This window comes from Orbicella faveolata, unplaced genomic scaffold, assembly GCF_042242905.1.
Source record: "Orbicella faveolata isolate gen_17 unplaced genomic scaffold, um_ofav_v1 contig_12, whole genome shotgun sequence".
In the NCBI taxonomy this organism is placed as follows: domain Eukaryota; kingdom Metazoa; phylum Cnidaria; class Anthozoa; order Scleractinia; family Merulinidae; genus Orbicella; species Orbicella faveolata.
The window spans coordinates 26,382,522-26,397,604 of record NW_028301539.1 but is presented as its reverse complement, the minus strand read 5'-3'; the positions used below and the strand labels follow the sequence as shown (position 1 = coordinate 26,397,604).

General features: G+C 40.5%; 2 protein-coding genes across 3 annotated transcripts; one reads left to right on the top strand and one right to left on the bottom strand.

Annotated features, from left to right (window-relative positions):
• Positions 1-84: 84 nt before the first annotated feature.
• Positions 85-6,700, top strand: LOC110063914 (centrosomal protein of 57 kDa-like). Of its 2 annotated transcripts, none has more exons than XM_089283037.1 (9): positions 85-211; positions 710-884; positions 1,536-1,715; positions 2,367-2,608; positions 2,708-2,785; positions 4,034-4,117; positions 4,229-4,324; positions 5,019-5,227; positions 5,760-6,700. In XM_089283037.1, exons 1-9 carry the CDS (start codon positions 191-193, stop codon positions 6,130-6,132), a joined length of 1,458 nt encoding a protein of 485 aa, XP_089139163.1. In that variant the 5' UTR covers positions 85-190; the 3' UTR covers positions 6,133-6,700. The 2 variants fall into 2 exon arrangements, with proteins under 2 accessions (XP_089139163.1, XP_089139162.1); XM_089283036.1 differs by having other exon boundaries at positions 2,708-2,788.
• On the bottom strand, positions 6,352-14,921 carry LOC149117378 (uncharacterized). Its single transcript, XM_089283038.1, has one exon. The coding sequence runs from the start codon at positions 11,946-11,948 to the stop codon at positions 11,295-11,297; it is 654 nt and encodes a 217-aa protein (XP_089139164.1). The 5' UTR covers positions 11,949-14,921; the 3' UTR covers positions 6,352-11,294.
• Between the last annotated feature and the right edge of the window lie 162 nt (positions 14,922-15,083).

The following is a 15,083-nucleotide window of genomic DNA, read 5'->3' as shown; positions in this document are numbered from 1 at the left end:
GTGAAAAATTGACATTTGAGCCCACGATCAATCAATTGCACAGCAGTTTCTCGCTTTTGACAACGGACACAAGAAAAGCACAATGGCGTTTAGTCGAGTGACAAAGAAAATGAGTTAGATTTGGTCTTCAAAAGGCTTCTTTCCTCTTGGTGAGAAAGTTTCCTCTCTGCAGTTATCTTCTTGAGGAAGCATGGATCACAGGGATGGCGCGGTAAGACATTTTGTAGGTATATAGATCTCTCTGTAACCGATCAGCGTCTTCAAGACCTTGGCTGTTGGCTTCGAATGTTTGTTTACTTTAAGTACATCCGTTGCTAAAAAATTCTGTTCAGAGGGCTTATATAGTAGTTACTAAACGGGTTTTAGATATGAAAACGTTTCTGTTACTATAACAACGCTTAAAATGGAACATTTGATACAAGGACTGTACTGTACGTCTGGGTTTATACATCCATGACCATTTGTATGTTTCCAGGGTCTGTTTGTCACGCCCGATCTCTCCTTGAAAAATTTGGGAAATCATGAAGAAAATTTAGCGATCTTCATCGTGTAATGATGGCGAAACCGGAAGACTGTTTCAAATACATAATATAGGTCTAAATACCTGCTTGAACACAATATCAACTTTGCTACACGTAATCAAAAAGTAACCTTTCTTCTTTTGACTGTTTGTCAGATTTGTTTAGAACTGTACCTCTCTTCTTTATAGACCACTTCTCCATACTTGTCTGGTTACAGAGGATATCGATATGGCGTAGACTCACCACACAGGGCTAGCATCCGTTCTTCGTCATCCTTTCCTGGTGCAAGTGGATCAGTGTCTTCATTTCACGACAATCTTCAACCATCTCCAAGAGGAACTGTTCCTCAAACTAACAGTAGAGGTGAATTTTGTCTCATTAAGCTAATATGAGTCGGTACAGAAAAGCCTTCTGACCTTGGACAAATTGATTAGATATCAGTTCAGCTTCATAATTTTTGAACATACATGTAACTGTCATAAAGACCATGAGTGATGATGAATAATGTTGCACTCAGACATCCAGAACATAGGAAATGTACCCAGCAGAGATTATTGCATTACCACTGTTTGCACTTAAGTGTAAACACGTCATGAAAAAATGTTCTATAACTGGGTATCAAAAGTTTAATGATTTGTCATCACTTATTTGAAATGCAGAGGGATCTTCAAAGACTGATATTCTTTTTGTAGGGACCTCCTGGTTTCTGTTACTTGTTGAAAACATTTTCACAACTTGATAAAATAATGTCAACTCTGTTGGACTTTGTGCGGGAAATTTCACGTAACTACTTTTCCCATCCTCAATAATCGTTTGATTGATAAATAAATAATGCAACATTTCGTAAGCAGACAACAGTAAACTACTTGTCTTTGCTACAAATGTAGTAATGTGACAAGGAAAATGTAATCCTTTAATTTCTTTGATGATTGCCATCTCATGAGGTTTTACATTATTCTTTTAGCCTTATGTATATGCACTTAAATTGTCGTTACTCATTATCTGTTTGTTTAGCTGTGGTGTCAGCTCTAAAGGGACTGCAGGAAAAAATTCGCAAACTTGAGTTGGAGAGAGCAGATGCAGAGGACAACTTGAAAAAATTGGCTACTGAGTCCAGACATTACAAAGACGCACTACAAAAGGAGTTAACTGTGCGAGAATCTACTCAAGGAGTTATTGCAAAGCAAAACAAAGGTATTAAATAAATTTAAAAGTTACAGTTTTGTTTTATTGTTTGGGTGGAGATTTTGTGGCAGAGTGGTCTTGGTTTTAGTGCTGTGAAGATTCATTGAATTTTGATCTTGGGTGAGACAGTAATTATACAAATTATAATTAACTCTCACAGTACCTCTCCACCCAGGTGTATAACAGGGTACCATTGAACTGATGGGACACCTGGACACAATGTTAATGAAAAAGCGGTGGAGTGGGAGGAGAGGGGGAATTGCCTGTGAAATTCTTATCCAGGGGGGGGGGGGGGGGGAGTAACCAGAGGCTGCTTCATCCTCTGGAACTTGGGTTAATCTTTGACAGTGTGTGCCAGTTTGGCCTGAGTTTGACCATTAAGCCAACTTAAGTTAATTTGTACGGTATGGACAGTGTAGTGGCATACATATCATGATATATTGTCACTAGTTTGAAGGAAACCGTTTTATTGAAAGTTTTGAAACCTGAGAAAAGCCCCAACCACAATGAAGTAAAACATGATTTGGCTTACTAAGTCTTGACTTGCACATTGTGGAGCTTTTAAATTGGGACTAATTCCAAATGGAAGATGAATTTGTCAGACATAAATGGAATCACTCTTTGTTCACATGCGTACATGTATCCTTATGTCGCTTTTAGATTTAGAAGAGGATCTTCAAGGTGCTGAGGCTCGATGCAATTTATTAGAAAAACAGTTGGATTACATGCGTAAGATGGTTCAAACAGCTGAAACAGATCGAGACACGGCGATACAGAGGTCGGCAATGGTGGCTAAACAAGCCGCTCAGCAGACATCAGATGAGATTAGAGGACAGCTGGAAAAACTATCCGGACTTGAAAGAGATCACATGAAATTAACAGCATCACATTCTATTGCTGAAGTGAGTTTCAATTGTTCAGTGTATTGACCAATCTCATTATCGTAATTATCCCTGTAATGTCATGTGGTGATTTGTAATCTCCCTGATATTTTTTTGCAGAGTAAAATCAGAGAATTGGAAGATAGACTAAGAGAAGAGGCTCATCAAAGAAAACTAGTGCAGGACAAGACTGCCGAGGTTGTTCGTAATAGGCCCTTTGCATAACCCTGTCGCATGATCTTTTCAATTATCAAAAAGCCACATAATTTACTAAGTCTGTTTTTTTGGTCAGGAATATTGCCAACTTAGGGGCCATTGATGTCTTAAAGATTGGTATATTTTTACAGCAGTTTGAAAGTTGGCTGTGCAAAATCTGGGGGCGAGACTTCGCACACCCACAGATTTCCACAGCCATTTTTTTCTTGTACTTGTTTTGACGTCATGCTCAAGGGACTAAGCTAAAGAGAGACTACTCGTGGTCTAAGATCTGTGGAGGAAAACTGGTTGGATTGGAACTATGCCATCCAGCACACAAATTCTTTAAAATTTTTCCAACTTTCTGCCTCCATAAACTCTGGCAATTAAACATTTTTTTTCCAATAGTCTCAAAATTGGCAGTGTTACAAATATCATAACACCCTTTTGATTCCTGACATCCATTTTATTTCATTGCAAAGTTCACACGACAGTGTTATACAAGAGGCCTATTATTATTATTTAAGAAATTTAAAGTCATATTTCAGAATATAATATTTGTAGGTGACTTTCACAGCTGCATGCTTTGTAGAAGATAATTTAAGGTTCTTTTGCTAACTGGGGAAGTGTCTCAAAAATAGTAGCCTGTGAACTGCATTTGTTAGTGGGGGATAGGGCAAAATGGGCAGGCCTCAAACAGTGGGCAGCAAGGAAAGAAAGCCGATCGGGGAGTGCCAGTGGGTGTTGGTAGAAGGCAAGGAGTAGTCTTCTCTTCCCTGCTACATTTCTTCTCTCTTCAGTCACTGGCTTTTCTCCTGAATCTATCCCAGACCTGAGCCTGTTCATAGGTGATTGAAATTGCTTAGTAGGAGTACTCTGAACCAGTACTTGACAGGTCTAAGAAGGAGCCTAAGGGAACCTGGCCATGAAAAGAAGGCTTGATTAGACTTAGAGCCACATTTCTGCCCCGGGCTCTATCACTTTTTGTATGCAAGGAAATTTACATCTTCGCTCCACTCCTTTGAGCACATTTGGATCTGGCACTGTTAACATTGTTGTACTTTATGAATTCATTCTTGGTTTGCATCATTTGGGCACAGTGGTCTTACAAAATTAACGCAATGTAAACTACATACTGTGTTATGTCTACTGTAGGTATTTTTTTAGCTTTTCAAATCATTCTAAATGATCAAAGTGCCCCTCCAAATGTCTGCAATAACATGTCTAATAACTTGTTGTCCTTTCTCGTAGTTGGAATCAGTTGCACAGACTAACAGAATACTCATGGATATGGCTTCTCCTCTTCCAGTAAAGGCAAAGAAGAAGAAACGAAAGGTACTTAACTATGATGACTGTTCCCGTTTCCACCTTGCAGTTCATACAGGCTCTACATGTAGGCTATTGAATAAAACAATAATGTGACTTCTTTTTAATTAATTTTTTCAGCCTCCAAGACCCAAGCCTAGAAAATCAATCCAACCCACTAAACCTTCAGATCATTATCGCTTAAACTTAGGAAATATCCCATTTGTTGTCGGCCAGGTAGGTATCAATGCTCTCCTGATTTCATATCTTCTACCTATCCCCCTTGAAAGTCGGTCCACAGTTTTGGCGTCACGCAACGCGCTAGGAGAGTGTCTGGTGCGTGACAAGAAAATAACGGAGTCACAGAGACTAACCTGTTGGGGTTCTGCCAGTGTTATTCTTGCGTTTTGGACCGAAAGCGAGGTAGCTAGAACAACTGTGATATTCTCAAGTGTCGGGTGTTTTAGTTCTTCGTTAAAGCTTTTTCTTTTTGATCGCTACGATGGCTTCGATCACTACAAAAAGCGTTGACAATCCTTTATACGACTACCGGTCGCTCGAGAGTGGTTTTTATATGACCGCAACGATCGCTCAACTCTTTTTTGCAGCGTGCAGTCGTAGCGATCATATGGAAACCAGCCTTCACAGCACACAAATGCAGTCGTGTGAACACTCGCGTGTCTGGCGCGATAAGAATGCGCCTTGTAGTTGTTGCTATTTGACGAAAACTGCTCAGTCCATTTGCGGGATGTGCGTCTGAATGAGAAAGACAGACTGAAACTGATTAATATAGCCAGTAGACTAAACCGGATGTAATGCCAGCTGATTCGGCATAGCAAAGCTGCCTGTGGCATTAAAGTCGGCGGAATCCATTTATACACCTTTAGGCACTATGAGAGTCAAAAGTCGTTTACTTTTTTTTTCTTTTCAGTCAACCACGAAGTCACACTCGCTTGGCGCTAATGTACAGACCGTGCTGTCTTTAATGAAGGCTCACAACCCTGCGCTGTGTAACGCTGCCGCACGTCGGGCTCAGAAGCGACACACGCAAAGCGCGGGCTCAGCAAGCACCAGCGATTCAGATAATGCTTTTGATGAGTTACTTCTAGGGCTTCAGGATGAGTTTGGACACATCACTTTGTATGTACTAAGTACTGTAGTTGTTAGGGTATCGTCTGTTAAGTTTTGATAAATCATGCCTCTTTATCCTGCAATGCAGGCGTTTTTTTCTGAGTGAGCGCTGAATAATTTTTTCTTGCTTATGTGGCGGCCATCCCCTGTTTCCCAAATTGGCGCTCGCCCAAAACAAAATGCGCTCGCTTGCTGAAATACGCTTGCATTTTAGGCAACATAAGGATGAAAATGAATCTGATATGGAAAAGAAACATCTATTAAGGCTCCCTCCACACTCCGCCGGAGAAATGTGAAAATCGAGTTTTCATTCTGAAAACCCATCAAATGTTTTCCGTCCACACTACGCCGGAGAAATTTGAAACGCAACAATCACCGGTCATGCTTGAGGAAGACTGGCAAGGAAATCGGATGATAATCGTGATGCCATCGTTTTCGAAAAGCTTCGATTTCAAAATGTTTTCTGTCCACACTAAAACGCAAAGTCTGCATTTTCAAATAGAAATTCCTCTTATTCCTTTTCGTATATGTCTATTTACAGCGAGCATCGCGAACTTTCTCGTCAAATACAAGAGTCAGATGATCCCAGAATCCAAGAAGACCTCAGACGAGAATTAGAAAACTTAGAAGCTCGCATGGAGGCGAAAGGAGAACAAATAGCAATGGTTCGACGGCAACAACAAAAAGTCAAAAGACAGCGCAAGCAACAAAAGACTAGAACAGCGGCGAGACCCAATAGCGCAAGCGCTGTTCTCCCGGCGAGTGGCGGAGAAGTTCAAGTGATAACGACTGTTAAAACAAAAGCAGCAAAAACTACCCGCCCGGGAGAGGGAGCGAAGACTACATTAACCGCCTTAAAAGGAATGAAGACACTTCAAAATTCGTTAGGAAAGAATCAATATCATTGGGACTGACATCGGTTTTGCTTTTAGGTTAAGAAGGGGGTGGATGAGTGACTGTGAAATCAAGTTGCTCATGGGGGAAGGGTGGGCGAGTAGGTTTTACAGCCGTCCTGTAACTCAAGGAACAATTATATTGACCTTGTATTACAATGCAAGAACTTGACGTAGAAAATTGTTTAAATCCTTTAGTCTTAATAGTGATAAAATCTTTTTTTCTCCATACTTTATCGGTACATTGTCAACCAGGGAGGTAACGATAATCTAGTAATCTGGATGATCCACCACTGACGTTTTAAAGAATGCGTGGCAATCAACAAAGAGAATTATTACAGTAATACAATCTCCAGATTGAACTTTATTCACAAAACTTCCTTGTACCAAAATTTAACACACACGCGACATGCTTCTCGACATCTCTCTGAATGACAAGTATTAATATCAAATTCTAACTCACGAAATTAATTTATTCCGGCTTACAATGTAGTGTTTCCCCTCTCTAAAGCTGTGAAATAACCCTTCTATATAATTATGTAAATGAACAAGCGTTATGGACATATTAATAAATGTACACAAGACACTCTTGTTGGTTTATAAACTTAATGCCAACACGTATGTTATTTCTTTTCACTGGTCTTTACGCTTTTTACAGTACTGTGCTAGTAACAATACAAAAGTTCAAATGAGCTCTGAAACTGCTGTTAATTAAAGTTGAAGGTTAAAATCCACGCTTTCGGGAAAAAAGTTCCCGCGTGAATATTATTCCGCGTATTTTTCTTATTCCTAATCATGCTGAAGATCGGCGAAAGCTGAAATTTTAATCTTCAATAGACCAATTTCGATATATCAAAATTCAGCCTAACACAATAGACCTCAGCACGAGGCTCTGGGGAATAAACCCCACAAACTCTGTAGTTATTCCCCAGAGCCTCGCACTGGGGTCTATCGTTTTAGGCTGAATTCTAATATATCGAAATTGGTCTATTCTAACAGGGGTTTCAAGCCTCATTTGAACTTTTGTGTAGTTATTTTAAAAATGCTACAGAAAGACCATCGAAAGATTACTGTAGGAATATTTGCTGCACGACTGAAAGACAGTCAACCAAGATGCCTTATTGCCGGTCTGATATTTTCTTAGTAGTAGAGCGGATAAAAGTTCTCATAAATCTGTTGCAACAAGCAAAGAAAAAACATTTAAACATTTGATCTAAATTTTTTTTGCTTTTATTATAACACAAGCTTTTGCAAGGAATAAACCTTCGAAAAATTAATTCTAAACCTTTTTCCAACGACGATACCATAATTACAAATAATTAACTACATTTTTTTTTCTTTCATTACTGAACCCAAATTCACATTTAACCAATGATAAGCATTGTTCACAGTGCTGACATCTTGCCATATCAAGTCACTGACCTGATATGGCCAGATTTAATTTTTGGCCAGATTTGGGTACGGTAAATCTTACCTCTGGTACGTTTCGGCCACATAAATCATGTCAGAGTCATTTATTGCATTTCAATTGGTCTCGCCATGGGTATTTTGGCTCAACTGCGTTTGCTGTCAAATTTAGTACTAATGACTCTACCAAACGAACTTGATCTGACGCCCCACAAGCCCACCAGGTATTTACTGCACCCAAATTGGCTAAAATCTGGTGATGGGCGGCAGGTTAATAAATGTGATATCGCAGGATAACAGGACAGTAGACAAGGCTTCTAAACACTGGGTCCGGAAAAGTCACACTGATGCAATATCACCCATACACTCAGGAGTAGATCAGTGACCACTGAATAAAGAAAGGAGTAATTAACCATAAGTGGATTTACGACCAAATTATAACCCATCACAATGAGCTACAATGGCCTCGGGACAAAAGAATTTACTGTATGTGAGCCCTTACTCACTCCCATCTTAAGTCTGCATACGAACCAAGTGGCCCATCAGGCCGGAGCTTATCTCAGTTTCTGTAGGATGAAGCGACTTGGATTATTTCTACTTCCCCCTGTACGTATGGGATACTGGTCCATCGCAGGGACACCCCCAGCATTGAATCCACCGGTACTCATTTATACACCTGGGTGGAGACAGGCACCGTGAGAGTAAAGTGTCTTCCACAAGAACACAATGCAATGTCCCCGGCCAGGGGTCTGTTTCTCGTGAGGCCCGGAAACTTTTCGGGCCAGCAAAGCCATTTTTAGTTTCTATTTTTCTGAAAACAGAGAGGTGTATACGCCTGAACATTCTTGTATGAAGAGAACCTCTGTTCATACTAAAAAGATGTGAATAACAAAGCTCTGTAATCATAAGGTTTGAGATTTTGCTACGGCTTTCCGGGTGGGAAAACTTTTTGGGACCTTTGAGAAACGGGCCACGGGGCTCGAACCCGAACCGGCGAGCGCACTAACCCTGAGGGACCCTAAGGCCACCCGGCCTCCGCTGATTCCCGTTTCGTAAACGGTCGATGGCATTTTTAACGGTCGATGCCATCATTGGTAACCAAGCCTTTCAGAATGGACGATGCCATATCTGCTTGAGCATAGGCCAGGACAGGGTAGAAACTGGCTTAAATTTTTTGATTGAGTAAAATGCACTCGTCAAATGCTTGATTGTTCATATTCACACCGGTTTGCTTGCGGTTAGCTTTTATTTGATGGTTGGGGCAACTCTATCATATTTAAGAAAATCACGTTTTATAATTAAATTTTGCGGAAATTTGGCGGATCAACCTTTTTAGTGTAGTGGTAGAAGAGAGATTTTAGGATACAGAGGTTTCGGGTTCGATACTTGGTGGTTACTTAAAGATTTTCTTTTTTCTTTAATTTCGTAGAGAATTATTCGTTGATAGTTAAAAAATTTCTAAGTGTCGCGAAATTGGCATTGACCGTTTACGAAACGGACAACTGCCGCCCTTCCCTTGCCTACTCATAGACGATAAATAAACGATGGATTGATTGGGCCATCCCCCCTTTTTTTTTCGTTTATTGTCGAATGCGTTTTCTGATTTTGGGTCGATGGGTCGGAAAAGGAGAAAAAACAAAAATAAAGGTGTGGTTACAAAGTCAACATCGCGGTAATGGAGGAAGGAAGAAGTCGACGTCGTTGTTAAAATCAAACGAGAACAGGGAAAAACTAAAAATATGTAAGGCAAAAAATTGCTTATGTTTTAGATTGAAGTGATAATTGTTTGAAATAATGTGTCATTGCCTTCTGTGTAACTTTTTTTTTTTTGAAAACGCGAAAATCTGGGTCGGTCGGACGACGCTAAACAGAGAGAAAAATGGTGATGGCCTTGACTGTGATTGATTAACATATTAAGAAATCAACGATATTTTCCGTCTTTCTTTTAGCCAGAAGAGTCTCTGGAGTTTGGGTTTCGTGCTGTTCTCTTCTTTTGGGCCTTCGCGTGGGTTTTTGCGGGAGCCGGAATAGAATTTCACTTGTGCTTTCGCTCGAGTACGAAATAGAAGTGTGGTTTTAATTGGATTTTGGCGTGGGCTTTCGCGCGAGTAATACCAAAGGTGGCTTGTAGCGACGTGCTTGTTTGTAGGGTCTAAATGAAAATGGTGCGACTTCGCGAAAGGAATGCTTGTGTGCCGGTATATCTCAATGAAACTGAACTAATTAAATTTCCTAATTAATTGACGTGGTGTTGATCATGAGAAATCTGACTTTTTCAAAATGGAGTCAGGCCGTAGATAAACCAAGAACTTGATAAGTAACTGATGAGAAAACTTGACAAGACAACGCATTATAAATATCGTGCCTTGAATAACTTCGCAATCCCCAGCAATATATAAAAGTACCAGAAGTGCAATTGAGCACTTCACTTTTCAAAGAAAATAAACGCGAACTTCTTTGTCTTGGTGAATTGTTATTTAAATATTTGAGCTCTTTATCAAGGCTGGTCAAACATATTCAAACCCATTTAAGCCTTTGACAAAAGAACCCAGATATCCTGGACACAATGCGAAACACGCACGACACAGCGGCAATGTTCAACGTACACACAGACGAACAGATTGAATACGTTGTCATTGTGGATAACATGCAATCACAAACTAGAAAAAAGCGTGTTTGAAGATTTGAAAGAGCGAAAGACAACAAACAATGTGTATAGACATAACAGCTACTGGGTTATATCTGACCAGTGTATCTATCGGTTTATAGTGGAGGTTTTCTGGCTTAGTAATGGTTCAAAGCCGGTCTGAAGCCAGGTTTTAACGAGTGACTGATCATGTTCGAGCGTCCAGCAAGCACAGTGGAAAAATGGTACCGTATCACAACAGTGGGTGAGTTTCTTCATAGCCAGTGTCATATCATCTGACGCATTACAGGGTCTTTTATTGATTATAATCAGAGTTGTTTGCTCTAAGTACGTAATCGTCCAGTGTAGAACCGAGCTTCTAAGACCAACTGTCGGTCAAATTAAGCCCATTTTCTGTTCGTTCACTCAGTACCGATCAACAATGTAGTCAGTCTTGGTATTTGGTGTTTTGTTTTTATACAGTGAGTGTGCTGTAGTTTTTTTTCTTTGGATGGTGAGCTGATTACATAATTTTTAGGTTTAATAGAAGTGGGGCTTTTCTCTGTTCACCTTCTCTGTTCACACACGGCTGTAAACATCTTTGTAATGGAAAACAGTTGACTGGTTGCATGAATGTCGCCTAAGTCCCAGATCCCAGCAGAATTAATTTTGATCCTTGGCTCTCAATCAGAGCCGCCCATAAACGTTGAGAATAATAGTTTTCAAACACAAGTCCACAGTTTCTTGTCCAGCAATGATAACAAATGACCTGTATACTTGTCTAACGGCACTTCATTATGTAATTATTGGAAATAACCGTAGGGATATTCCCTCATGACGGCACACGTCAGGATGCCTATCGCATGGCTAAAAAGGAAGAAAACAACAACTTTATTTCTTCCATTCTTCCAGCTTGTCATATTACTTCATACCAGTTTTATAATATTAAAACTAGCATTTACATAAGTTTTGGCTATACGACGGCACACTAATTTTCATTGAGCCGGTTATAATAAATTGAGACTCTTGAAGTAAGGTAGAGTTCTTTTGGGGGAGCTAAACAAGGTACAAACAGCAAGAATTACGGAATGCTGCAAAACCCATGTTAGTCAACCCCCCAGTTATATGGCTGTTTGTCTTATTTCGGTTATTAATATTTCGGTTTTAAGCCCCGTCCCCCAACAACACTCTGAAACTTAATTGCGTGGACTCTTTTGTGCCCATTGTAAAGTACTCTTTGATTTTCGCCAGGCCTACAGACTGGTCGAACCGTCCCATCTATAAATCCCCAACAGTTGTCAAGGGCCGCTCCTTTCCGGTAGATTGCTTCAGAGAATTGAGCCAGTTGTGCTTGAGACAGCCACGGTTGGTTCAGACGTGAGAGTAAACGTCCAAACTGCACATGAAGCAAATCCATCGCTTCTCCCACCACCATGCTCAACTGGGGAACAGGTCTTCCGAAACGCGGTACAAGGTCTTCGTATCTACACGGATACGCAAATCGACGTAAAAGCATACACAGTGCTTCATCGCTGTACACGGAAAAACGATTTGGGCAAGTGATTTTGTCCGGAAGATTAAACACATCGACTAAAGCGTATATGTCATGTTTCAAAAAGCGAAATTCGCTTTTGCACTCGTCGTCGGAAAGACTGTCAAGATCAAATTTGTCGTATTTCCAGTACGGGATTTCGAGGTTCTTCGAAGTGTTCACATCGTAAAGCAACAGTAGTTCTTCGTCATCAATCAAATTCAGGTCATTAGCGAGTAAAAGTGCTTCTCTTGCTTCCCTAAATGTAGCCATTTTAGCTTCAAGTCATCTCCATGTCGTGTTGTGTTGCGTAAGGTTTGTTTACGTTTAGGACGGCAACATCATTGCTCGCGTGCTCAGCCCAGTCCTCGCGCGATCTGAGGTCGCCGTCCACATCGAACCGTCCTGTTGCGTAAGGTCTCTACTACTTATGTAAGAACTTCCCCCATTGACCTCAACGAACACGGTATATCGATCAAGCTAATGGAAAGAAATGAACAAAGAACAAGAAATATGTTTGCAAAACAAAACGTTTAAGGTATCAGTAAGGGGAAAATTTGCAATTTTGCATAATTTTACTTTTTTAAGCGGTTGGATAAATCTTAAAGTAATCTTTTAGATAAAAAAAACTCCACGAAAAAAATCTTATATCTGCCGCTAGTTATTGCGCGAGAAAGATTGTTTTGCATATTAATTACTTAATTGAGAGTTGACAAGTTCTGTCAAATAAATTAATTATCGAGGCAAGAAGTCACATGCTATCAAGATCATGCTGAGTTGACACGCGATTCACGCGCCATAATCAGTGCCGGATGTCTTCGAAGAAGACAGAGCGATCTTGCCCGTTTTCATCGGCTAAAGGAAGGCCAAAGAAGGCGAAAAACACTTTCAACAAAGAGTGGGCCGCTAAATTAGCGGAAAGCGGCAAAGGGTTCGTTTTACAATCAAGAAAAATTGCTGGATGAACGCGACAACGATCGCGATCACGAAGCCAGCGAGCAAGCGGAAATGAGCGCAAGCCGCGCTAAAATACTGTTGCAAGAAACTGTCGAAGCAGAGGAGATTGACGAAGAGAAGTGGACGAAATTGAAAGGCAGATCGATTGTACAAAATTAGAATCAGCAGTGCAACATTTTTTTTTTCTTACCCAGCTATTGTCATTTCTTCCAGTATCTTTGCCTTTGCATCAACATCAGTCGATGTAGTCCCGTTTACGGCGTCTTCTCCAGCGTTTCCCTTTGTGCGCTTGCATTTTCTCGGGGAACCTTCTACGGGCCTTCGGCATGTTAACAGTGACATGGTCATAATTTTGAAGATTAGTCAACCGATACGTAAAATTTCGAACGCTAATATAGTAAATCAAAAGATAATTTCACGTTTGCTAACTTTGGAATTCTGACTTCACACATGAAAAAGCGGTTTATTCACTGGTGAATAATTTACCGCGCGCCGTCGCGGAAATTTGTACCTGTTCCATGTTAACTCTCACAGTCCTATTGTTATACAGAAAGTTGATTCCTCTGCGGTGTCTCCCTTGGTGTGATAATCTCATAACACTTGGATGCCGCCGAATTTTATTTTTTCTCTGTTTCTCGAAAGTAAAAAATAGGCGAGTTGTACGTGCATTTCGAGTTCCAGGTCGGCAGCCCCTGGACCAAATTGGCTGAAATTCGGAGAGAATGTTGTCAGAACGAACGCCGACAAAACCGTGTCTGCGAATTCTGATTACTCTTTTCATTAAAAAGTTGTCTTTTTTTCGCGGGCAGTCCTATTTTTTTCCTTTTTCTAACTTTATCCTCTTGTAAAATAATAACAAACGCATGTGCCAAAAATCTGAGACACGGTTTTTGAGGTCAATGTGTGAAGAAACGGATGCCATGTTAATCGTTTTCTCCGACCTAAATTTAGCGGGCGTATACCTTGATTTATGGGTTCGTGAAGCTTTGTAAATGTATTCACATTTTCGAAACACGGTAAATTTTTACCGTTTTAAACAGGTCAGGTCATAATCTGTAGTTATTAAGCTTCCAGTAAATATACGGTTTATATGGGTTTTTGTTGAAGCCACGAACGCTAGAGCGGACCGCGCGCGGATAGTCAAATGGGTTATACTGATACCTTAATCAGAGTCGCGATCGTGGCTTAATTAATATAACAGCTCATTTCCAAGGGCTGTTTTGATCGCTATTAAATTGCTATAAGCCTGCACCCCAAAACCCTTCAATTACGAAATTTATAACATTGATTGCGGACACATTTGTTTTTCGTTTTGCCTACCGAGAAATTCAGCGGCACTCGGCCTTAGTACACTGAGCTCAATTTCAGTTGATCTCAAAAGAAAAGGAGGGAAGAAAGAAAACCTCTTCGGTCAGGATTGCCCTAATCATAACTTCTCGATAACTTAGTTTGTTTTCATTGTCCGCTATATTTTCACACTCGCCACTCCCGTTGGCACGACAAAGTTTGGGGGTGACACATGTGCAGCTTTTTCACCCAACAGACAAAAAGAGACGAAGTTTTGAAAACAGGCAAAAACAAAAGGACTTTTTTCAAAAGTTCTTTTCTTTTCGCTTGTCGTTTTGTTCCTTAGCCGGATTTTAAGAACAGTCAGTCCGACATGATTTATATAAACTTTCCAGTGATGCACTACAGAGGAGCTTCAGTTCTTCGTTAGCCCGTGAACAGGCTCTCTAGTCGAGGATGGAGCAAAGAGAAAGCAGGAAGATGTAGGGTATGGTGTTAGCACTCTAGTCTTGCGTTTCTTTGAAGAAGCCACTTTTTCATCATTACCAATAAACCACCAACAAAAGCCCTTCATAACTTACATTTAGGGCAACTTTGCCAGCTGCAACGGTCATAAATAGGATATCCAATTTTTGACCAGGTCATAAATAAGGTTTCAAAATTCGCAAATTTTGGGAAATGGGCCGCACACCCAGTTCCTTCACGGCCCTTGTAACTGCGGTCAGACCCTTCCAGCCGGAGGCTATTTTTCACTGGTTTCCGAGAAAAAAAATAATGAGTGGTTTTCAATAGCTTAAGTTTAAGTGAAGTTTCCCTTGAGATTTGAACTGATAATAAAACTATGAAGGATTTCCTAATAAAAAGAGCTCAAAACAACTACATGGCCCAAAAATGTGGTCCCTGCAAGACCCTGCACCCTCCCTACCCACTGTTTTCAACAGCGTGCATCAATTCAGTGTGCCCGTCGTGCGTGACGTCACGCACCGCTGTTCAAGCGGCAAACTGCTAAATGGTTGTCAATTCACATAAATTTTTAATGACAAAAAGACGGAAGAAATTTCTCTGTTGCTGGAAGTATCACAGCGGTGAGTACGCTTGTGAGCTATTTAAATGTCAGATCTCGCTTGTAAACGGTATATTGATATCGAGAAGTTTGTTTACAAG